Here is a 26,625-nt window from a genome sequence, read left to right on the forward strand (position 1 = left end):
GTTTTAAAACAATGATCCATTTTCCGAAGACCCTCGTGTGATTTTGACTTTTGAAGAATAAGAAACAGAAATTTTTTGATTTATTTTCACCTTTAAGAAAAATAGGAGAATTTTCAGGAAATTTTGATTTTTTTTTCTAACGAAAATGAATTTTAGAAATTTTTAAACGAATAGATACTTAAATCAAAACGATTCTGATTCAATACTACAAAATCTTCCGGGCTTGAGATATAGCTCAGTTGGCAAGTCAGTTGCTTCCTGAGCAGATGTCCGTGAGTTCAAGCCCAAGAGTAAACATCGAACACAGTTGTACCGGATAAGTTTTTCAATAACTTTCCGCCAACTGCAACGTTGATAAAGTCGCGAATGCCACAAAGATGGTAAAACGACTATAATCGAAACAAAAAAAAACAAAAAAAAAACTACTATATCTTCCAAAAGTTTTTGATATAAAGAGATAAAAAATGTTGTTTCTTTTTGTTATTAATAATTGTGTGCATTTTTTAATGCAAATTTAATAACTACAGGCACCTTACGTTTTTAACAACACGCTCGAGAATTTTGTGTTGCGAACGGTTGTATCATCAGTTTTATTTTTACCTTTCAATAAAAATAAGCAATAGTAAACAACAATAAAAATAACAATATTATTAAATTTTAATTTTTGGCTTTTTACGGTCTTGGATTTCAATCAAACAACTTTATATTCGAAATACCCGACGTTTCGACCATTTTTTGTGGTCTTTCTCAAGGGAACTGGAAGTTTATTTACGTATAATTATTTTTGAGCATTGTTAGTAGACTATTCTAAAATGTGTAAACTCACTTATCTGTCTGCTGTTATTGTCAATATCGTTTTTTTCCAACGGCTAGGTGTCCAGTATTTGCAGCTCTGTGGGGGGTATTGTTGTTTTTTTTACATTTTCAATCATATTAATAAATTTAATCATCTTACAATTTTAATCGGAAAGAAAAGATTATTTTTCATCCGATTTCCTAGGGTCGCACTTTAACGTACTTTTTGAACTATGGATATTATGTTATGTGGATTGTGTGGGTATTGTTTGGAGTTGAGCTTTCTGAGTTGGTAAGTGGGATTTGAATCGGTGTAATGTGTGGGTTTGGGGTATTTTTTATACTATTGCTATTGATGGTTGGTTGTTTGGGTTTTACGGATTGTAGTATGCCTGTATATGTTGCACTCAATCTAGCTGTGTCTGTCCTGTAGTTCACGGTATTTTCTGTGTTGGTGATATGACACATCTCCAGTACACGCAATGTTGATGTGTATTGTGCTCTGTCTACGATTTTGGCTCTGTTGTGGTCGAATCGATGTTGCGTGTTGATAACATGATCCGTCATAGCTGTAGCATCTCCGAGTTTCTTCTTGATTTCAGCGGTATTGGTGACTCCGGTGTCCAATACTTTTTCATACCGGTTGATATCACTTACCACCACTTACCAACTCAGAAAGCTCAACTCCAAACAATACCCACACAATCCACATAACATAATATCCATAGTTCAAAAAGTACGTTAAAGTGCGACCCTAGGAAATCGGATGAAAAATAATCTTTTCTTTCCGATTAAAATTGTAAGATGATTAAATTTATTAATATGATTGAAAATGTAAAAAAAACAACAATACCCCCCACAGAGCTGCAAATACTGGACACCTAGCCGTTGGAAAAAAACGATATTGACAATAACAGCAGACAGATAAGTGAGTTTACACATTTTAGAATAGTCTACTAACAATGCTCAAAAATAATTATACGTAAATAAACTTCCAGTTCCCTTGAGAAAGACCACAAAAAATGGTCGAAACGTCGGGTATTTCGAATATAAAGTTGTTTGATTGAAATCCAAGACCGTAAAAAGCCAAAAATTAAAATTTAAAAACATCTTCCCGGTCGAAAACATATACCTAACCATAACAATATTATGAATTCATATTTTCATAATTTTTTAATAGTTTTTAGTCATTTTATCATGTTTGAGACACATTTTGAACTTTTTTTTGTTTTGTTTAGAATGTTTGTTATTTTTATCGTATTTTTTTAATTTGTCATTTTGTATATTTTTTTAGATGTTTTTACCATTTCTTATCTTTTGTTTGTATTTGCTTTTAAGTTTTTTGGAATGTTGGTATTTTTCATCATTTTTGAGTGCTTTAATTTTTTTTAAATTTTTTCTTATTGTTGTTATATTTTTTCAACATTCAAGAACGTAAAAACGTCGTAATGTGTTTGTCTAAATAATATTGGTTTTGTTGAGGCGAAAACAATATGTTTATGTCGTTCCAAAAAAACCGTTCGTTTTAGGCACAAAAGTTTGTTTTTCTACTATGCGTTTTAATGCAGTTCTTCAACTTTTTTTGTTTTTTAATATTTGCTAACTAATAATTACTTTATAATACAAAAAAAAATCATGCATCCTAAGGAATTCGATGTGCATAGAAAATATGAAAATTTTTAAATGGAAACTAAATTTTGTTATTTGAATAAAATTTCCATCGACAATATAAGTCATGCTTAAATAATACTCTAGTCTTTAGTCCAACCATATGTCGAAAAAGTAGGACATTCCGGTCAAAAGCGGGATTGTAGGATACAGGGTATAAAAAAGTAAGACATGTTCTACCAAAGAAGGACGTCTGGTAAGCCTACATTAAGCTCAACTGAAGTTAAGCAGTCCGAATGGATGCACTGAATAAACGATTGGTTATATGAATTTTAGTCAACTTAAACATACGCCGAATACTGTGTTTTTTAAAACATTTTTTAAAAGACTCCACCTTAAATCCATTAATTTGTTTAACCCTAATCCGCTTTTGAGTGTCTATATGACACTTTTGGAAGTTTGGCGGCTTATAAGTTTATTCGGGTGTATCCAAAAAAAAAAAATCTTCGGGGACCCTCAATAAATTCTTAGGATCTTTAGTTTTGCATCATGACTTTTATTATGGACGCACTCTGAAAGCCCAGGATAATAAACTCCCCAGTAAGACCTTGAGTGTCAATTTGACACTTCTCTTTTAAATCGCTATATTTCTCTTGTTTCTAAACCGACCGACTAAATTTGTATTTTTGGAAACCTAGTAATGTGACTCAAATATGTTTCTCAGACGATATTCAGCAACAACACTTTAATTTTCCGTTATTTAAACCCTTAGAAAAAATCAGAAAAACATGCTTCGGAAAAAAGCTACGAATGCTCAAAAATTGTTCACTCCGTGCCTCAAACTCAAGTTAAAAGCTATACGTGGCACATAAGGATATGCTTTTTAAAAACTTTTAAGATCATGACCACAAAAATGTAGAAAAGTGGTGTGAAAACCGTACTTTTCAATCTCTGAACCGTCAAAATTGTTTAAGTAAAACCTGAAAAATTTTGAAAAGAGGGTTGAAAAGTTGACGTAATTTGGCTCATTCTCGCATCTTTTGATTTTAAAAATACAGAACACAGAATTTTGACGAATTTCCAAGAGTCGATCATGTTTTAGTCAGGAGTGTCAATTTCATGGACGAATGCTAATGTTATATCTAAACAAACAAAAACTCACTTTCCCTCAAATCAAACTCTTTAAGCCCTACGCGTTGTGAATATTATTTTAGCTTCGTATGAAACATTACTGCCATTATCGTCCCGATAATTCACGTACATTATCCGATTAACTAAGCCCATGTAAAATAAAAGCTTCTAAACATTTGGCAATCGGATCACGTTTCCGAAACTCGCAGCTCGCCGTTTTCGAGGAAACTCGTTCGCCTCGGGGAGGCCCCAAAATTCACCCCGGAAAAGGCAAAAGCGTCGGGCGCTAATCTTACCGCAAGTCAATATGGCGAAGTACCGAGGGCCAAAACACAAAACCCTTTGGGCTGAATATCTTCACACGCATCCACACCAAACAACTAACAACCGACAACCGTCCTGGAGGAGCCAAAAGGCAGCAGCAACATCGATTTATGTGCAAAAGATGCGACGGCATTCGATGTGGGTCCCGCCAAAAAAGTGAACACAGAACGCTGCTGCCTGCCGCTAATCCTCCGAAAGGCTTGTGTAATCTCGACGTCGCGGCAGAAGAGAAGGCGTCGGCATAAACCATTTGCGCCATTCATATAATGGATCATTACTGCCGCAGGATCGGAAGCAGGATAGAATGGATGCAGCCCCAACTGCAAACGATGCCAATGATGCTTATGCCGCCAGGCTCCAAAGAAAGAGGCAGAGAACAGCGGATATCCCAATGGGTTCTGGAGCCTGCCACAAAAATCGGAACCCATTATGGGCCAATGAAATTACGCAATGTGTTTGAAATCCCCCCTAAATCCCTTAACAGGAATATTTTCCATCATATTTTATTGTGAAAATGTGGAAATAAATGCACATTTAATTTTGTTTAAAATGCATCATGAACCACTCTGTTCATGAAAGGTTAGAAAATCATTTTCCGCTGCCACCGCATTGCACTCCAAGAGGATTGATGCTGCGTTTTTCTTGCTTTTAGGTGCCCTGGCATGTAGTCGGTCTTATATTCGACAAAACCATCGAAAATCCTATCACACCCACTAACAGATTCTCCTTTCGAAAGCCTCCCGGACCACAAACGGGAAACCGGAAAACGGTGCGGCGCCTCCATTTCGTCGATGTGTTGCGGTATCTACTATGTGTGCGGTTCCTTTAGTGTCCCGAGAAGGGACCACGCGCCGCGCGATATGGGAAATTTGCATATTTTATACGAAAGTATCCTTTTAATCCGATAGATCGTAAAATCTCGGCTTGAAAGCCTTTGCAGCTTCTTCATTGCCCTGGAATCTGGTTTTGGTACGGTACATGGAAAGATTCCCGCGGCGGCTTGCCTCATCGTGTTCGGTGCACCGATTCTTTTGGCGAATTTTTGCAGAGGAGGATGGAAAAAATGGCTTGCGAGATGAGAGGCGTATTTTTGGATAAAATCACAACCATTCTCAGGAGAAAATGTTGAAGAAATAATGAATGCTGAAGGCAACCTGAAGGTTGAAACTTTTTTTTCACCTAAATTTGGCATGTAATTCCGCTAACTGAACGGAAAAACAAAAATCATGTTTTTTAACACTCATCCGTCCCTAAAATGTTTACCCCTTACAGGCCCTGGAGTGTCAATTTGGCACTCCTGACTAAAACCAATATATCTCTCTTGTTTCTTAACTGATTTTTAATTTATAGTTTTGAAAACCTCGTGATGTAACTCAATTATGTTTCTCAGACAATATTCAGCTACCAAAAGTTCAGTTTTCCGTTAGTAAAAGTCCAAGAAAAAGACTGTAGATAAGCTACGAAATGCTCAAAATAAATCTCTTCTAGTGTTCAAGAAAGCTGAAGTTAGAAGCAGACGCAATTCGGCACATTTTTGCATTTTTAGATTTTCAAATCACGAAACACAGAGCTTTTGAAAAATTTTCAAAAGTTGTTGGTTTTTTAACCTTTTGTCAATTTGGAATTTCTTAGATTTTCTAAAACTCAAAATCTATTGAGGTACATTACGAGGTATCCAAAACTATAAACTTTGTAAAAATCGGTTGAGAAAAAAGAGAGATATAGCAGTTTTGAGCGAGGAGTGTAAAATTGACACTCAAGGTTTGACTCGGGAGTTTTTTTCCTGGGCTTTCCTGGGGCGTCCATAAAATAGATATGATGCAAAATTGAAAAAAATCAAGAAAGTCCTCGAAGATATTTTTTAATTTGGATGCACCCGAGTAAAGTTACAAATAACCAAACTTCCGAAAAATAGTGTCATATTGACAATCAAGAGCGAATTAGGGTTAAAAATACAGTTTTATGTTTATGTTAGCTTGGAATTGGTTTATTTCTCTTCAACTTTGATTTCGGAATTACTTGTAAAGTTAACTAAACTAGGTTAAACAATAATTATATGAAACTAGACGAAACATAAAGCTCACATTTGGGTCCTCATTCGATTTTCATTTACACGTTTTTAGCAATAGTTCTCAGCTCAATTTTGGGATAAAAATAAAATCAAAATGGAAATTAGTCCCTAAATAGTATCGTCGTACAAGTATGTGCACTTGTTTACAGTTTCCTGTCAAAATTACACAAGACCTGGGGGAGAAAGACTGAATAAAAAAAGAAAAAAAAATCTTTCAAACGTCAAAATTCTATCATCAATCTACCGACCAGTGCGAAAGTTCAAAATTTTACTTTCTTTTTTTAAAGATTTTCAATAAAACTTTTTTAATGCTGAAAAGCACTTGTTTTGCATTAAACTATTATTTAAAGGTTTTGTTTCACTCTGGCAAATTCTTGCATGTTCAGGCGTATTAAGTTGCTCAAATTTCGTTGAAGTTTTTGAAGCTGATAAATAAAAATTGTTTGATCAATGGTTGTTCTTGAAAATAGCTTAAATAACAGATTTAGATTTTGGGTAGTTCCCATGGACCGAACAATATTTTCATGTATTTCAAAGTTTATATTTACAACAGAGTTGACAGACTGGTATTGGATAATGTAGCTGGTGTATTTAATTTCGATGTTTACTTTTGAATCTGCAGCAATTAGCTCAGAAGACTTAAATTTAGCACCTAAACAACTGAGTTACATGACTCGCTACACAAAACTGATCATCTAAAGTTGAAATTTGAACGATTACAAATCTTTTCAACAATTGCTGGTTATTTGCCGAACAGTAAAGGAAACGACACAGAAAACGATACAGCAAATTTCAGTCTTTCTCCCAAAGCACAAGACATTAGATTCGATTCAAGTAGCAATGCTGCCCCAGAATATTAATTGCAAAGTGGGTTGGCCCAGAAGAAATGTGTTGAAAAAAGGGTTTCATAATTATGTTGAAACATTTCAATAAACAAACTTTCTCTTCGAACCTTTTCCAAATTTTCAACTTTCTGTACATTCCCGGAGAGATTTCGGTCAAGAAACCAAAAAATGCGGTAAATTTAGTTCACAAAATGGGACTTGGTTTTTTTTATGTACTCTTAAACTGCGAACTTTCACTACAAAACGGAATAACGTCATCGTGAATCGACCCATGTGTGAAAATTGCATCAGCAGCAGGGGTCCCAGATATTTTTTTTCAAAAATCAGGAGCACGCAAAGAAAAAAATCAGGATTTTTCAGGACACCTATGAGTTTATGGAAATAATAAGCAGCTCTGTTTAAGTTGCATAGACAAAGGCGAAATACAGGTGCTGTACACGCCCTAATTTATGCAACAGATGTGAGCAGCTTCTTGGCTGGCCTGCAGTTCATATCGAAAAACACCATTTGAATATCATCTGAACCGAAGATTATCATCGGATATAACCAATTTAATTTTTTTTTCAACATTTTTCGAAGTTTTCATCAGGATAATTTAGGAAATTTTAAAGGCAAATTTTAAAAAATTAGGACAATCCGAGAGTTTTTGAAAAATCAAACCGGTCTCCTAAAAATCAGGACAAATCTTGATAAATCAGGACACCTGGCACCTCTGATGCACATATGGATACATATTTTTAAAGAGTTAGAAAACTAAAAGTTTAAAAAAGTGGTGTAAACCCCGTATTTTTCAATAAATTAATTGTCAAAGCTTTTTCGGTCAAATAAGATAAAATGTGGATTGGAAAGTTGACGTAATTCGACGGATTTTGGCATCTTTGGATTTTCAAAATTTGACTCCGAATTGACTCCGAATTTAAGACGAGTTTGCAAAAGTTATTCGAACTTTTTACGATTTGAAATTTTCCAGATTTCAACACTTTCTTTCAACGTGTACTGGGAATTCTAGTTTATGTATTATCGCACGATTTTTGCAGTAGTAGGAAATAAAATAGTACCACAGTCTGTGGTAGTTTTAAAGTAAGCGTTGCGAAGCCTAGCAAAAATGTAAATCTCAATCCTCTTGAACAGTGGTCGGCAACCTTCTGAGACAGAAGAGCCAAAAACTGCAAATAAAGGAAATTTTCAAGTTTGAAAGAGCCGCACTTCATTTTGTAATTACTACAACAAATGATGATCGCTAAGACACATTCTACCGTTATGTGAATTCAATTTAATCATCCTTTTTCACATAAAAATCCACATTTTTTTATGTTTAATTCGCAAACGGACGCTTAGCAACGTTGAATTTTTGACAATTTTCCTTTGTGCCCTGATAGAATCTAACATTTTGTACCTTGGGAAAATTCTTTAGAAATTCAATTCTCAAGTATAAAATAGACTTTCGTCATATTTCGTTAAAAACTTAAAAAGAAAAGCTAAAATAAATATTATTGCGTTTTTATGATATTGCAAACTAAAAGAGGTACAGCATAACAAAAAAACAAACATGGTTTTGTACTGATTTGACATCACAAATAATAAGATTGATAATATTTATTACTCGTATAATTTTAATCGGGGCTTGTGATATAGCTCAGTTGGCAAGTCTGTTGTCTCCTGAGCCGATGTCCGCGAGTTCGAGCCCAAGAGTAAACATCGAACGCAGTTGTACCGGATAAGTTTTTCAATAACGATCCGCCAACTGCAACGTTGATAAAGTCGCGAATGCCATAAAGATAAAACGACTATAATCGAAACAAAAAAAAATTAATCTCATTTTTCTTTTGAACATCTTTAGAAGTCATAAGGGTATATTTGTAAGTTTTGTACTCGAATTTACTATTTCACGAAAGAAAATATTTTGTGTTCCTTTTGAAATAAAAATCCTAAATTTTAAATTCCTAACTTCTCTTTTCACAGAATAAAAACTTTACAAAATAATAAAAAAAATTGGTAAAATTTCTCGATAGGTCATGAGATGTGATGAACTAATACTGTTATGAGACTTCTTGAAAAAATCTTTTAACAGAAAATTTACATGAATTTCGATTCAGTTTTCTTTTTCTTATTTTGATTCCTGAAAAAAAGATTGGATTCTGATTGACATTTTTTTTTAATTTCTAAAATTCTTAACTAAAGTTTTTACACAAAAAAGTTTTCCAGTTTGATCCATATGACCTTTATGTGGAATCAAATATTGGATATTGAAAATGGATGAAAATTTCCTTTTTACGAATTTTTAATCACATCATAGTTGTACTTTGAAGTTTTGATGTTTATTCTTATTTGATTTGTTACCCATATTAAGTTTTTACATTGAGTTATAAAATTCAACTAACCCAAAATTAGATATCAGAATCAACTTTGAAACCAGACATCAAATAGTTACGGTTGAGGTTAAAAACTAGAACAACGAACGAAAATTTTTGATAATTTGAGAATCCGTAAAACAGATTAAAAAATAACATAGAATAATTTTATTCAAAATTTAAAAAAAAAGAAAAGTTTTTTGAAAGAAATTTTAAATGCGCATAACACGTATCAAAATTCAGCAAAGGTAGTTAAAATCATCATGCAATGTTCATATTTCATCAGAACGCTGTTAAAGCGAAATAATTTTCAAAAAACTCAATGCAAGGAAAAATACTCAACTCAAAAAAATAAATCCGAATCTCTGGAGGAAAATTGTTCAATGCTTTATTACACTTTTAAGTGGAGAATGTTAAATGATTTTCAAATCTAAACTGAGTTCCACACTGGCGATGGTGGAGTGCTTAAGACAGGATTCAGTTAAATTGTTCTATATTAGTTATTTTTCTTTTTGAATTCTGGTGAAAAAAAGAACTGAAGAAAAACTTTTGTTGTGTCTATTTGTTCTAGTATATTTTAGGGATATCCAAAATTTTTACGCATACAGCTGAAGAGCCGCAGCTTCACACCTAAAGAGCCGCAAGCGGTTCGCGAGCCGCAGGTTGCCGACCACTGCTCTAGAACCCTTTTTTCCGCAGAAATTCACAGAAGTTCTTTTTTGCGATTACAGACAACTTTTGTTCTATAAAAAACCATATTGAAGGAAAATATTCGATTTATCATTAGTATTTTTAATGCAAGTTTTTTTTCCAGAACGTGAAACTATATGAAATAATGTTTATGTTAATGTTTTTTCATCATAACGCCATCTTAGAACATAATCTTTTTTATCATTTATCAAAAAACAAATTTGTAAAAATAACCGGGAATTTCAATACCTCGCCAGAAAAATTGTCCATTTGAATTTTTTTCACAGAATTTTTAGAATATTTTTAAATTATTTCTGAATTTTGACAGTCTCGAAGTCTCGATTTAGATTTATCTCATAAACGTTTATTTTCGTTCACTAGTAAACAAACGAAGTTTGAATCGCTTTTGTAATTAATTGTGGAGCAATTTGAGATACCTCATTTTTTTGCTCTGCTACACCTACAACCATAACTCAAATGTTATAAACTTAATAATTAAACTTTTATCGACAAAACTAAACACAAAACTAACTACAGTCGAACCTGGATAAGTGAGAGTCCAAAAGACTGAACTTTTTTACTCGCTTAAAGAGGTTTCTAACATAACCAGGTTCTCTTCTATTGAGGGACACCAACTTACAAATGCATTGAAGTAATCTAGAAATGCAACTATTCAATGTGTATTTGAATCTGAAAAATCCACTGACACCAGTTGATGCATCAGTTCGAAGTTTTCTCGAGTAAGTTTCAATATGGAATTACCGATATTCGTTTTTTGGTAAACCAATATCATTTTCTTACCAAAACTTGAATACAAAAGTGGTATTTTCTCTAATTTCCTAGATCTGGTCAGGAAAGTGATTCTAGCTTACAGAGGTTTTACACTCCCACTTAAAGAGGTTTTGTGCTTTGATAAGCTTGGGACTTGGTGTTTTCTCTCGCTTATCCAGGTTCGACTGTACCAGTTTTAGTTTACGACTTCGTGTTCGATATACATATTTCATAAACTTATTTTATGTAAAAAGGAAGTTGTTGTTGTTGTCCTTATTGTGTATTTCGTTTGAATTGGCCTGAGAACCTACATTGAACTTTTACTTAATGTTTCTTACGCTGAAATATACATATGTCTTATGTAAAAATTGTATCGAAAACATGCTGCTGAAATCTTAGGTCTATATCCTGATACAACATAATATCTTACATTCAAACAATTAAAGTTCCGCCCTGTCTTATACACGATTTTCTAAAATTTCACGAATCTTTAGTCACGCTATGATGAATCAAAATTCAAAATAAGCTTAAATGTATAGAAAATATTCCTTATGTACGGGAAACTATATTGAAGAATCCGACCAAAAAATTGAATGAATATGTTTAACAAATGAGGGTTGAATGAAATTTACTTATTTTCTGCTAATTTGGAATGAAAAGGCAGAAGTACACGTACACGTTTTTATTATAACCATACAAGTTTTCATTTAATTAATTATATATTCAAAAGAAATTCTAATAAATCTCTGTTTTTATTTGTTTTATTTTTATTTATAAATTTTGCGCTTTTTCTGAAAAACATATTCTTCATTAGGAAAAAAAAATGTAAAAAAATATTAATCATATGTGCATGAGCTTCGAAATGATATTTATTTAGAATTTATTACAAATAATCCAAAATTTAAAAATTTCACCCTTAAAATGGTTTTGTAAAATTTGTATTAAAATTTAAAATTCCAAGGTTTCGTTAATATCTTAAAACATTTTTGGGGCCGGGCCGACACCCATAGCTCAACTCTAGATACGCATTTTTGAAAAAAAAAAATAATTTTAAAGCTTCACAACAAAAAACTGAATTTCAGCTAACATGAACCTTCAGTTAACATCAGAAGTCAAATTTAAATTTAATTAAATTTTAATTTGAAATTAAGTTTTGATTAATGGAACAGTTACTTAATCCGGAATTAATTATTCATGATAATTTTTCAAATATAAGAAGCCAGAGCTAACCAAATAAACAAATTCTTCATTGGAACTTCTACCTTGAAATTTTCAGATCACCTGAAGTTATATCAAAGCAATTTTTTATCAAATCCAAATATTGAAAATAAATTTTATAAAAAGCGAAGTTGTTTTCAAAAATTGAGAAGAAGGTCGCAGGATACTAGAATTCATTTCTTCTAAAATTATTTTCTTAAAGCTTTGCATTTCAATTTATTAATATTTTATTTTCTGTTGAAAATCCTAACAAACATTCATACACTTGAATGTCTACTTCTTTGGTTAAAGAAACCGATTTACAGATTTCTTCATGTTATTTAAAACCGAGAAAAACATAAAATATCTTATGGAAAAACCGGAAAAAAGGGAATATGAAAATAGAGACTCGCTGGCCACCCTGTTATGTTCTAAGTTGGTTTATTTTTTTAAAAGAATTTAATAGAAAATCAATAGCATTTTTTGGGTGCCTTTTTTTCTGGCGCATTTTTTCCATTTTTTTTATCTGACTTTCAAGTATATTAAATTTGATGATTGTAAAGAGTGAATTTCACTAGACGCAACTAAAAATGTTGTCAAATATACACTTGAGAAAGAAATACAGCTGTTTTGGTCAGAAAATTTGAACTGACAATTCTAGAACTTTAACGGGGAAAAAATAGTTTTTGTAATATTTTGCGATTTGGTTGAAAATTCATCTTTTAAATTAAAAAAAGAATGATTTGTTTTTTTTTTAATTCTACCTTGACTTAAAAGTTGTATCATATTATGATGGCAATGGATGTGTGTGAAAAATTTGAAATTCGAAAATCGATCATATACATTAGACTAGTTCACTTTTCGGCTTTTTTCGCTGATCACAACGCCACTTACAGGGCTTGATCCTCATTCATTTTCAAGAACTCTGGCCGAATTTGAGCTCATTTGAGTAAGTTTCCAGCGTGCGCTAGAAGTTTTATTGAAAAAAGTCAATTTTTCTAGAAAATTTTCTTAGATGTGTTCTAGCAAGCTGTTGTTAATATAAAATGATAATTTTATAGTGCTCGGTGATTGGTATGGCAAGCATTCGTGTAGACCTGTTTTAGATAATTGACTAAATCAAACCGAAAAAATTTAAAAATTCATAAACTACCAACTTTTACAGAAAATTTACTTACAAGTTGAGAGCTTAAAATCAGTAGTAAATAGAAAAAAAATATTTTCGATATAATTTTTTCATAAAAAGATAGCCTTATTTATAACCTTTAATTTGATGTATAACACTTAATAATCGCAATAGTACAAGCAAAGATATTCAAACATTCACATCACATTCTTTGAATCATAATGTTGTCTCCATTCAAGTTTTAGCATCATGCAACCTGCAAAACGTGGCATCAAGAGGACTTGCTTACAACTTGATCAAAGCGCGCGCTTTTTTTAACTCCTGGCCCCGTCATGGGGTACTTGATTGAATAAAATATACTTTCTTGTGCACAAGTTGGTGTGGAGCAAACTTGAATGAAAAATATTTTATCAAATCAAATTTGTTGCATAGATATTTGAATAACTTTGCTAGCACTCTTGCGATCATTAAGTGTTATACATCAAAAGAAAGGTTATAAATAAGGCTATCGTTTTCTGAAAAGTTTATTTCGAAAATATTTTTTTTCTATTTACTACTGATTTTAAGCTCTCAACTTGTAAGTAAATTTTCTGTAAAAGTTGGTAGTTTATGAATTTTTAAATTTTTTCGGTTTGATTTAGTCAATTATCTAAAACAGGTCTATACGAATGCTTGTCATACCAATCACCGAGCACTATAAAATTATCATTTTATATTAACAACAGCTTGCTAGAACACATCTACGGAAATTTTCCAGAAAAATGGACTTTTTTCAATAACACTCCTAGCGCACGCTGGAAACTTACTCAAATGAGCTCAAATTTGGCCAGAGTACTTGAAAATGAATGAGGATCAAACCCTGTAAGTGGCGTTGTGATCAGCGAAAAAAGCCGAAAAGTGAACTAGTCTAATATACATACATTTTGTAGATTGGCCTGTGCAAAATTTCAGCTCAATCGGACTTCATTTAGGGGTGCCTCAAAGCGCTGGAAGCTTCTGTTTTTTGAACCTTTAAAATCGCCAAAGGAAATCGGGAAAATCGGAATTTTCATTTTGATGCTAAATGACCAAAAATGCTTAAAACTTCGAAATCTGGTTATCTCGAATAATTTGTATTTGTAAAAAAAGACTTTAAAATTTTAAAAATCAACAAAGAGGGAACCTTTGGAAATCAGGAAAATCAAAATTTGAATTTCAATGCCAAATGACTTAGAAATAAATGAAATATTAAGATAGAGAAAACCGAAATCCCGAAAAGTGGATTTCTATCCATTAAGTGAGCTTATATCGTAATACAGTTAGAGAGATGAGAATTAAAATCATGGGAAGCGACGTTGTTTAAAGCATTTGAATACCACGAGTTTTTCAAAAATAATCTGCTTTATTCTTCTTTTTGTAGTAATAAAAACATTAAAATTTAAAAAAAATATAGGTAATATAAATACAATTAGAAATAGAAATTAAGTCAAAGTTTAGTTTTCAACGAGCATGACTCAAATGATGAGATTTCTTTGACTGCTTTCAGGCAATCCATGCAGTTCTCCAGAAAGTGGATTAACTTTGCTTAAAATTGAATCAAAGTTTAAGTCATTCATAACATTGCGTCGAGCGTTGGGCCCTTCTTGTTGGGCTTGGTTCAATTGATGAAGATAACTGACTTCAAACTCTTCAATAATTTCTTCCTTGAGTGCTGCAATTCTTCCCTTTAGCGTTTCACACACGATCGCTGACTTAAACTTTTCACTTAGGAATTCTTCAATGTCTTCGTCAAGGTGTTGCTGCAACTGTTGAATATCTTTCGAAAACTTGACTCCTTGGTGGGAAACCATACGACTTTGTTTGACATATTCTTTCAAGCTTTCGATATCCGAACTGCCGGCGGTCTGGTCCTTAGCTTGGTTCCGTTGATGGCTGAACATATTCTTTAAACTGTTGAAAGTTTTCCTAACCATCGTGGGCATCGTGTAAGCCAGCAAAATCCACCCATCAACGAAGTCAAACATCCGTGGTCCCTCGAAGGGAGTAAATAAGATCGAAGTTTTCTCACCTTCACAGGAAACACTAGGAATTTTTCGGTAACTGATCGGAACGCACCTTTTGAAGGTGTCCTCTTGAGAAATCTTGGGTTGATTGTAAAGGGAATGGATCGATACTTTAGAACGATGGCCATAACATTCGATCGAAGGTGTTCCATCGTTTTGTAAAATTGTGTAGCAATTTGGAATTGAGAAAGTTTTCGGAGCATTGGGAAGCTTTGTAGGTTTAGTTACTATCGTTTTGACGTAGTCGTTTAGAATTGGTTTTTCGGTAGAAAACCATTTGAAAATCCATCCGATAATAGATCCGCTAGATTTGGAAGCTTTTGATGAAGCTTTACTCTCAAATTCCACTTTTGGTGCCATCAATGCAGCTGGTTGCGATACACTTGGACTTGGTATAAGATTAGTTAAAACCTTATCTGAAAATTTTCTGGACATGGAAATCGATTGAATGTGAGCCATCATAACACTGAAAACGGGTAGATCTCCATTTTCGATATATTTGGTGATCCTCAAAGATGTTACCATGGTATAAAATCCAACTGAAAGTGCGCTACGTGCTACAAATTTGATCCCTTCTTCGTTTGCCCTTAAATAATACTGTACATTCGACATTTTTTGGGCCCAACTAGCTCCAATATGGGTATTGTAGGTGATGAAGGCATCGACCTCATCGAATCGGTCAAGATGTTGCATCACCGTCTTCTTTAAGCTTTTCAGTTCTTTTGGTAAATTGGCAGCATTGTTGACAACAACAGTGGCTAACAGCACTCCGTTAAGCATGTTGAAGTAAAGGTCCGGATCGGTGAAGTTCCACTTGCTGATATCGAATTCTCCATTTTGTTGCAAAACTCCAAAAATGTAAGCAAAGCCAGCTGACAGAACAAATTTGCCACCTACGTAGAGGCCTTGTCCCACTGATGAGGAGATTGCAGTGAAACCCTCATACAAACTACTCGGGTTCTGGATGACAAATGCTGCTGTTGAAACACCGCCGAAAAATGCGTTCCAAGTTTTGGGTGCCTTGTAGTCCCACTTGTTTGGATTCCAGTCATTGTTGGCAGCTGCCATGGCAAAATAGGAAAAGCCTAGTCCGGAGGCCAACAAAACAGAAATGCTCGTGTTGATAGATAACCCCAAACCTACGAGATACGAGAATGAGGAAACCATATTGGCTGGTAATAATGCTCCCGAGAAAGCTCCTCCGATTATCGCCAACCATGTGCTGCTACTCTTCCAGTTCCATTCCGAAGGATTCCAGGAGTTATTGGCCCCTGCCGCACCCAAGTAAGCACCAAGCAAAGCCAACATGATCGAGAGCAAAAGCATCGCTAGCTGTCCATCTCCGTCAATCGTTGCTATCGGATGGTTTCCGGCATAAACGTAGGGACTGAAGTATTGTTCTTTCATGTCCACCTGATAGAACCGTCCGATTTCCGGATCGTACAACCGAGAGTGGAAATTGTACAGTCCCGTTTCTTCATCCCATTCGTGGCCGGTGTAGAGGTAGCTGATTTGACCACTACGATCTTCACCGTACTTTCGATAGACTGTACCATAGGGAAGGTAATCGTAGGAGGCCCTTACTTCACCGTCCTTGATCACTAATCGGATCGATCCCTCGTGGTCTAAAAAGACGCTGTAGAATTCGTCATTCCTGACGAATCCAATCAACCCAAACTTCGAGTAAATGTAGCTGGTGATTTGCAGTTCCGGCGGAACTTCATCGGACACAAAACTGAGGGAAATGTCTACCAGTACTCTGCCTTTGACGTCCCGAATGTAGTACTTTTCCGATAGAACCTCGCCCGCATTGTCCAAAACCTGAAGTTTAAAAGAGGCTTTCAAATTAAAAAAAAAACACAGAACTATAACAACGAATAACAAACCTGCTTGAAAGTTCTTTCCCCTCGAACATCGTACTGAAATACCAACGATCGTCCATCAGCCATCTCGATTCGGGATGGTCTACTCAGCAGCGGATCGTACTCAATTCGTTCAATTCCCTTATGCATCGCCTTCGTAACACTCCCTTCTCCATTGTGCTCAATAACATAAGTATCGCTCTTTTCACCACTTGTTTTCACCACCGACGCTAACTGGTTGGTACCTTTCCGGTAGTGGAAGGTATAATGGTCGAATCCTTTCTGGGAACTGCGATGATTCCCATTGGCATCAACCTGGAAGCTTTTCATATCGGCCGGATGTTTACCAACCGATTGCGAAAACTGTCGGAACAAAACTCCGACGATTTCAGGAAGGTGTGTCTGGTAAGTTTTCAAGACTTTTTGAAAGATTGAATCTAGCGCTTTGATAGGGTTGATTGTGTTCGTTTGTACGAGTCCTAAGTTGGTCAAAGTTTTCAAGAAATTGGAACAGCTTGTTGTTTCCTTAACCCAATACTTGCATTTCTTGTCGAAGTTACTTTTTGCAATAGATTGTTTTCCGATAATGTTTTTGAATATCAGTGAACGGAGCCCAGGAACGTTTGGAACTTTTTCATCCAGTAGAGATTTGTTTGATGTCCCCACACAAACACCCGGTTCAAGACAGTTTATTTTTATGAAATCTGTATCAACAAGCCTTTTCCAAATATCTTTCGATTGTTCAAGATTGATTCCTTCAATAGAATGAGCAAAAACAGTATCGGTAAATAATTTGACAGCGGCCTCTTCCTTGTTCTGGAAATATTTTCCAACAATCAACTGTCCTAAGTAATCGTAATCGTACCAATGGCCGTAAAGCTGAGGAAATCCTTTTTGAACAAGCAATTTTTGGAAAGCGTTAGTTCTACAAGAAGGATTAAGCGAATCGTTCTGTTCCGCGTAGAATGATTTCGTAAGAGCTTGATTTTTCCTTAGATATCCGACCTGAACAAGTTCTTTTAAGCATTTTCTTGTTTCAGTGTTTTTTGAGGTCTTCAACAAACTCAACAGTGTAGGATTGGTGCCGTTGTACCAATTGGCTTTAAAGGTAGTTTTGGAAATCAGTCCTTCAAAAAGGGTTACCCGATCACTGGAGGAAGATCCATCTTCCTCCAAGTAACTGATCCTTTCCTGCAGAAATTTATCGTATATGTTTTCAAGGTACCCTGGTTGATTGTATTGGAAGATTCTTGTGTAAAAGTTTTTTGAAGATGGTTGAAATACAATTTCCTTGATCAATCCATAGGCATTGTATTTCAGCTTCGCAAACTGATTCGGATCAGCTTCCGTACCTATTCCGATCATATCGCCAACGTTGTTGTATCGGTAGGCTAGCGTAAACGCGGTGCCATTTACGTCGATAGGATAGCGAATCGAACGAACTAGTTCGTTACCGTATTCGTAGTCGATCGAGTAGGAAGTGTTCAAGGTTGGGGCAATGTAAATTTTCTTCAGTATGCGATTGTTCTCGTCGAACAGTAAGCTCTCCATCAGCTGCTCTTTTTCTTTGTGTAATATGGATTGTTGCGTTCGATACCGCATGTCAATTGAAGGGTCAAACTCCCCGTAGTAATAGTCGATGTAGTGTGTCGAAGGTGGAGGTTTTGGTGAGTTGTCTAGATATTGTTCTATGGCTGTAGCTGATTGGTCAATAATGGCTTCCTTTACAGTTTTCCCCGTTGGACCGTAGGAATAGTAAACAATTTTATCTTTGTGATTCCATTTTTCCATCTTGGCGAATCGTAACACTCCACTTTTGTCGTAAATGTATTGCGTAGTTCCAGAATCTGGAGTTCGCTTCTTAATCAGCTTTCCGAGGTTGTCATAAGTCATCTGTATGCCCCAGGTTTGCTGAAGTTTTATTTCTTCCTCTGAATACTCTCCGTTCCAAAATGGTGCTTCACGTTTAGTGGTGTTCGCTTCTTGATGATAGTTGGGATTAAGCGTTAGAACCAGTCGATCGTTATCGTATTGGTAGGTCACCAGTCGCTCGTCGATTCCTGGAACGCTAACGTAGTATGCAACTTTCCTTCCTCGGAAGTCGTTTATGGTCACGTGGATGGATTTGATCTGCCGTATTTCAGCCACTTGAGTGAATCCTTGATTGGCGGGGAATAAAACGTCCAAACATGCAACTCCAGAATGTCTCTGGTACTTTCTCATATAAGTCTCTTTGGAAAAAGTCTTTCCTGGTAGAGTGATTCCTTGAATGTTGCTGGTTGGATCGTTGAAGTAGATGTTCCTGGAATAGGGATAACCTTCACATTTCGGATTTATCTCGTTGATTTTACCGGTTAACACGAATGAATCAGTAGAATTTATAAAATTATCGTAAAATCCGAATACTTTGTTTTCTTCTATGGGGAGTTGGGTCCATTTCGTTTTTATAATCGGTCGATTGACTTCGTCGTATACTATCTGCTTGACCCGAACCGACGTTGGATCCTGCAGAATAACCGTTTGGATTGGCAGTCCTAGAAGATTATAATGGGTCACTTTCACCGAAGGGTCCGGCAAGAAGATCATCTCACTGATCCGCACCTTATTGGCAACGTTGAAGTAAAAGGTGTCGAAAGTTTCGATGTTGCATGGTCTTTCGTAGCGCAGCGCTCCCTCCAGCCACAAACTGACCCGAGTTTTGGTGAATACTGCAATAACTTCTCCGTTGTGAGGGATGTTGGAATACGTTTTTGAGGAACAGAACTTCCCCTTTATAACACAGAAAACGTCAAACCTATCCGCACCGAGAAACATTTCAACCGAGAAGGTGTCCGTATACCTTTTGAACAAAAATCGAACTGCCAATACTTCGCTTGAAGGTAGATGTTTTCTAAAGGCCATTCCTGGTAAGCTGGGGAAATATTCGAGGGCACCATTAGTCGTGGACCAGGTGTCGTGCTGATCGACGAGCCACTTTGAGTCAAATACCTCCATCGGCATTGGATTCTGAGGTCTTACCTCCAGCACTTGACTGTAGTTGGAGGCTTTTCCCCAAAGATAGGTTTTCGTGTAACTGATCAAGTCGGTGACCTTCCGTTTTTCGTTGAACAACGCTATGCGGTTTCCGTACGGATCAAGCAGGTGTTCCACGATTAAACCGTTGTTTAGGAGCATTGCGTGAGCTGACGAAGCTGCACCCGAGTATAGAAAAGCTCTGAAATCGATATTGATCGGTGAAAATCGAATGTGATCAAGTTTTAGGGTTCCATCTGTAGGGGTTATCTTGACCTTTGCCTGTGTAACGTCATTCAAGTCTTCTTTGGCTAAGATCAACTCTACGTAATACCAATAGTTGATCTTTTGTTTAACGACCGCATCTCTCAAAGTCTTGGATAAGTCTACCTCACTTTTTAGTAATGAAATTTCTACACCCTTAAAGGTTTCGTTTTTCTTTAGACCTTTACTAGGGCTAATCCAACAAGAAAACACAAATGTTTCATTATTCCTTGGAATCTTGATGGTGCCTTCAAAAGTGTCAGCCTTCTTCGACAAAAGCAGAACGGCGTTCCTGTTCTGACGTATGATCAGTGAGCTGTCGAATTTCCAGGTTGGTTCCTTCAGCAGTTGGACTCGTTCGTATCGCTCAAAGCCATAGTACAGGACCTCTCCGGACTCCACCTGCATTGGGGTGATGTCTACTATCGGGAGGTAACCTGCCTTATCCGTTATAACTGTTTGTGGATCTGGCTTTTTCAAGGTTTTTTCTCCAGCAGGTTCAACATACTGGATTAGTTGCCCATCGCCGTTGAAGACACTCCGAGTAAGTCGCTGCTCGGAACTATCAAAAACATCCTGATACCATCCAAATCGAGTGGCGTTTCCTTCTGGTATAATTTTACATTGTTTGAATCGGACTCCATATTCGAAAGCTTCTAAATCCTTCTGTTTGAATTCATAAACTGTTTGTTGTATCTTCCCATATCCTAGGTTCAAAGTTTGACGGGAAACTGTATTGATCTCCGGTTCCAAAAATTGTTGCAGTCGACGCAAAATCAATTTTCCACTTTTAACTTCCTGAGTTATTATCAACAGATTGTTACTGTAGAAGCTAAATTCTTCACCTGCGCCCAGGTCCATTTCTCTCCCTTTAGAGTAGAGAAATAATTTCAAATTTTTTCCTTTGGGTTGCGCAAAAAAGTAATGCGGCCAAACGTTGTACACTTCGTTCGGGTCCGACGTCTGAGAGTTGAACTTTAGCTGTTTGTTTTGGTAGATTTTGAAAGTATCCTTATGATCAGCACTCTTCTTTACTACGTATCCATCGTTCAGCATAACTTCGATGTCCTGACGCTCATCGATAGCTTTCCAGTTTTGACCATTATAGACAACAACTTTTCCACCGGTGTGAACGCCAAAACCATCCACGGTAACGCCAAGTAGAGAAATGTCGAACGCAAAAGGATTTTCCTTCAATACTTTTTCGAAGAGTTCGTTGTATCGACTTGTACGATAAGCCCGTGCTTCGTCAGTTTTTCGAGACTTTTCCCATTTGGATAGCTGTGATATTTCTTTGACCTTCCTATCGTATTCAGAATTAATTTCCTGCACCGAAGGACCCTCACAGCTTTTAACCATAGGCTTGTATCGATTATTGTCGGCAACTTCGTAACCGAGTATACATTTCTCCTTTCCCTGGTACCAAACCTCCAGTGTCAATTTATATATCGTTCCAACGTATACTTCTACTTCCTCGCTCTTGCCTTTACTATGATCGCTGTTCAGTTGTGTGAAAGTCAACAAAATGTACAAATGGAAATCTCTTACCCTCAACGTTCGCAAAACAATCCACTCTCCACCAAACATCTGCAGCATGTCCAGTTTCAATCCGTGGATCAATCTTCGCTTTGTTTCACCATCCAGTTGGAATCCTTTATCCAATGCTTGCGTCATTGCTTGAACGCTTCCCATCGTTCCGTCAATGATGTACTCTTTGGCGGGTTCGCTATTTTCATGGCGAATCATCAAGCTTCGCTCATCGTAGATGAATGCTCCGTTCCTGCTTGTGTAGATTACAGTATTTTCAGTAGTGGTTTTTCTTTGGACTTCTAGTTTAGAGTTGTTAATAGTGAAATATATTTGATTTGACTGGTATTGAACAATAAGATATTTTTCACTTGCTACTACTATACTTTCAGTTGGATAGCTGAAAACTGTTTTAGTCCAGACATTATTGACTGAGTAATAAATGTTAAATCTTTTGCCATCGTCATGTGTTGTTACTACAGCGAAAAAATCAGCTAGAACCAATACTTGATAACCCTTTACATGTTCTATTTCCCAGGTTTTGTCGCCTTTTATTTTTCCGAACAAATCCAATATTCTTACTTGCAAAATTTCATTCTCTTTTCTATCCACTAACACGCTATAATTGAGTCCAAATTGGAAGACGAAGTCTTTAAAATTTATCTGATCTTCAATAGTGTATCGGTCTTGTGGCGAAGTTATTTTGTTGTACTCTAAAGACATTTCCAGCTTGTTGGGAAACAACACTCTTTTCATCAGTCTCGTATTTGAGTCGTAACCAAATTCGAAAAGTATCCGTCCACTTTGTTTGATATGAATGAGATACTTACGATCGTATTTGTTACCCAAAAATGCGTAGTTGAATGTAATATCCTGTTCATAGTTCTCCGTTTTAATCTTAATCCCAGTCAACTTAGTTCCTTCGTATCTGAGCACCGCATTCGATCCGGAATCGGAGATCAGCTTCGATGGTCTAACCGAATTATCAAAAACATCGTAGAAGAAGTCCACATAACTCCCAGATTTCCTACAATATTCCCGATTCAAGTACCATCTAGTTTGATGTTTCTTATCGCGTTTTCCATTCATATACTGGGCAACGGAAAAGTAAAACGTCACCTGCTCGGTCGTGTTCATCAAGGACCAATAGTTGTTGCCGTTCCGTTCATAATACCTTCCAATCAGTTCCGGACTACCCTCGACTTCAAACATCCTTGCATCCTGCTCAATTCGACCGGTATCCTTAAGCAAAAACATGTCCTTCTTCCTCACCACCATGTACTGGAAATCCTCCTCGAAGATACTTCCCCTCCTATCGATCGCCACATAATCAAGCGGAAACGACCATCCCTGACCGAGAAGTTCGTGCTCATCCGAGTCGTGATACTCAACGGCCATTCGGACACTTACTCCAAAAGGATTGTCCAGATGCAGCACCGGAATCGATAGATCAACCTTGCCATTGAGCGAATTCACTGACTGCAGCAGATACGAATAGTCAAACTGATCGTGGAGCCAACGGGTTTTCTCCAGTTCCGCGATCGGTTGCGGATTCTGAGAGAAGTTCTCCGGAAGGCGTGGTTTTTCCTCCGGAATTTCGTAACGTTCAATTTCGGATGTCACTTCAACGCTGAATAAATGGTCGTTATCTAACGAAATAACTAGGCTCGATTGGTTGGGACCTTTCGGAATAACTCCTATGAGTTCCGCATACTTCTGAGGTAACTGCTCAGTTTTTAGCGGTATTGAATCCAGAAAAATCCCCTTATCGTTCTTATAAGCCTGAAATATTTGCAGTCCGGAAGGTCCCGAGGCAATGAGTTCATCAAAACCATCTCCATCAACATCACTAGCTTGAATTGAACTGATGTATTCGGAGTTCCAGTTGTTAAACCTCGTAAAGGCCGATGAGTAACCCCACGGTTTGTAGCTGCGAGAATCCTTATCAAAATCGTAGATCGTCAAACGGCTCGGAGTAAAATGCATCAGCTGTCTAAACGTTGAATCCTTAAAATTTGCAAACATAATCCTTTCGAACTCCTGATCGTTATTCATTAGGTCAAGTTCAACGGACGCCAAAAGTTGTAGTTCTCCAGATTCATTAATATCCAAAATTTTAATCAAATTTCCCGTTCGAACCATCAGAGATTTTTTTCCGGAATCTCCCTTCACTTTCACGATTGAAAACTTGCTGTCACTTGAAACTCCCAGACTAGATTTAACATCAACCGTAACATGATTCGAGAAATCCTTATTCTTGTAACTTTGCAGTCCTAAACCGGTCTTATCTCGAAACAGTACATCCAGCTCAGAGTCCTGGTTGAAAAATCGACCCACCAAAATCGGTTCAAATCCCAGAAATTCAACACAAGTCGACGTCTCCTCAAAGCGATACACACAAACTCTTTTCTTTTCCTTAACTACAACAGATTTCGCGTCTAAAATGTTCCAAAAATTTTCATTCTCAGCTGCATTCGAAAGGGGAAACGCTTCTTCGACTGTTTTCGTTAGCTTCCAGGATCCTCTAGCCGAATCCATCTTCAGTGCCATAATTTTTCGATCAGTTCGTACAAACAGAACAGGATCCACTGCATTAGATGACATCAGCACCTGGGATACATCCTTCAGGTTTTCAAGTATTTTAACCGCAGCGGACACACGGTACACTTCCTTTTGCCTTGAAGGGGGGTTATCAGTTGGTTTCGAGTTGGACATTTTTTATTTTCAAAAGTCACACAAAATGCACTAGTAGTTTGGCTTTGGTTCAGCGTTCTTAAATAGGTTGTTGAAGGCATTCTGATGGCCTCGCAACCTAACCTAATCAAACACCGAGATGACTAGTTATTTATTTCTTGTAAACATTGACCATTTGGGATTGTTTGGATAGACGTCCGATTAGAACAGTGATTGAAACGCCTTCTGACAATGAATGATGTGATGATAATAGATTTAGGGGTGTTGAACGTTAATAATAAAAAAAGTTGAATCCGAAACTTTCCATGTATGTTTTACATAAACCACAATTTCATTTAAACGTTCTATTTAGGGTAACATTCTCGTTGCTCAGATTTTTCAAATATTTCTCTGATACAATTTTTTTTATAAAATATTTCAAAAAATTGCTTAAATTTAAATACTCAAAATACTTACAATCAAAGCAATTAAACAGCAACAACTACTATAGCCAAAAATCTTCCAGTTTACAGAATTGCTTGAAACAATCAATAATATTATTGAATTTTCAAGAATCGTTTTTATTTTATTGCTTTCTGATAAATCGCAATTGTCTTATCACAGATTCGCTAGCCTACATCCACAAACCAGACTCTACTCCAATAATGAACTTACTCGGAGGTGGAATTATCGGTATAAAATTTCATGCCGGACTGGCATTAACAAGCATTCTAATAACTGGCATTGTCCTCCCAACGTAACCACATTGCATATGTTTGAAAGAACCCCCAAATGAAACATCTTCTATATCATATCACAAGACAAAGCAGGGCTGTGTGTGTATGTAAGCCGGCATTAGAAAAACACAGTCTTTTACCGTATTTGTTTATGCCGATTGTTGCAGGTCAAACTGTTTGTTTATTCGGACAGCGTTGCACTGGTTTTGACCTGGTGTTGCACTGCCATCGGGCGGTGTTGCCCCGAAAATTTGGTCAGTGTTGCGATTAAGCGTGTGAGTGAGTGAGGAAGCAATACACTGGCGACGATTTGTGTTTGTTTTTATCGGGTACGGTGGAGCACTGAACGAGGGGAGAAAATAAATACGGTATTTGTTTCCAACCGCCGGCAAAAAACCACCAACCAAGATGAGCTATGTGTGTATGTAAACCAGCCGACAATAGAAAAAAGTTTCTAGTTTCCTATTCCCATCCCATTCTCATCTCTTTCTCATCAGCAACAAAGATCGATGAAAAATCACCGGCCAAACGGCCAATGCAGAGCGTTTTTTGATAATGCCGATGGCAGAAGCATTATGACAAAAAACTTTCGTTTGCTTATCGACTCAGATGGTGCACCGAGTAAGATACCGGACTGGCAAGCCGAGATGAGAATGTTGCAGTGAGTTCGATTTTCACTTAATTTTTTTTGGATGAATTTTCCAATAGGATGAAAATCCCATAAAGTGTTTTTTTTGTTTCGCTTGAATGTAGTGTTCAAGCATCATTTCGCTTTTGAGCTCGAGTTTTTATGCCATTTGTGCTCCTTCAATCATATCTTCTTTGGTACAGTATACTTTTGAGCGCATTTTCGGCAGAGATTCGCTAAATAGGCATTGGAGTTTTGCAACCTCTTCTTAGGGTGTAGCTTACACAAAACTTACCCGTGATTCTGTAATGTAGGAATTTTTTAATCATGCATTGAAAAAAGCACATTTTGAATTTTGGCGTTTGTGTCGAGATATGTTATTGGAATTATCATGTTGAGTTTTTTTTCATTTCTGAAAATGATAAAAAGACTTACTGAGGCTGATGTAAAACAAGTTACCAACTCCCGGCAGGATTTGAACCCACATCTTGCGGCTTTCTAAGCCCCACGTATTAACCGTTCTACGACAGGAGTTTGCTAGGTAACTTGTGGTTTTTGTTTACATTTTCATCATCCTTCTAACATTTGCAGAAATGAAAATGATTTTGATTGATATAACCTCCCAAAAACCCGAGCGACAGCTTACTGGAGTATTCCAAAAAAGTAAAGCTTAGTATTTTCTTCCTCAAGGTCGATCTATACTAAAGGAAACCGTGTTTCCTCTCTTGAAGACTGTTTGGCTTCAACTCGTTTCATCACGTTGTGTAAAGAGGAATTTGGTGAACTCATATTCACTTTGCTAACTTAAAAATGTATCTAGGTCAAATGACAGGCTGCCTGGCATGCCAAGGTGGACTCGAACGTGAAGATTGTTGCCAGTGCTAACTCATTAGTACACGCTCCTTTATTTTAACTCAGAATTAAGTATGACCGAGGTTCAAAACATAGTTCGATTCCATTAAGTAAAAGTT

The 26,625-nt window shown here is 36.3% G+C and overlaps 2 protein-coding genes across 2 annotated transcripts in view; one reads left to right on the forward strand and one right to left on the reverse strand.

The window, feature by feature from the left end:
• The window catches only part of LOC129742247 (tyrosine-protein phosphatase Lar), a 740,954-nt gene that overhangs the window by 156,110 nt on the left and 558,219 nt on the right, over positions 1-26,625 (forward strand). The gene's annotated exons all lie outside the window — the stretch shown is intronic.
• LOC129744147 (uncharacterized) lies at positions 14,348-24,331 on the reverse strand. Its single transcript, XM_055736543.1, has 2 exons — positions 16,838-24,331; positions 14,348-16,772 (listed from the first exon to the last, which is right to left on the reverse strand). The coding sequence occupies exons 1-2, from the start codon at positions 24,329-24,331 to the stop codon at positions 14,403-14,405; spliced, it is 9,864 nt and encodes a 3,287-aa protein (XP_055592518.1). The 3' UTR covers positions 14,348-14,402.

This window comes from Uranotaenia lowii, chromosome 2 (assembly GCF_029784155.1).
Source record: "Uranotaenia lowii strain MFRU-FL chromosome 2, ASM2978415v1, whole genome shotgun sequence".
Taxonomy (NCBI): Eukaryota; Metazoa; Arthropoda; class Insecta; order Diptera; family Culicidae; genus Uranotaenia; species Uranotaenia lowii.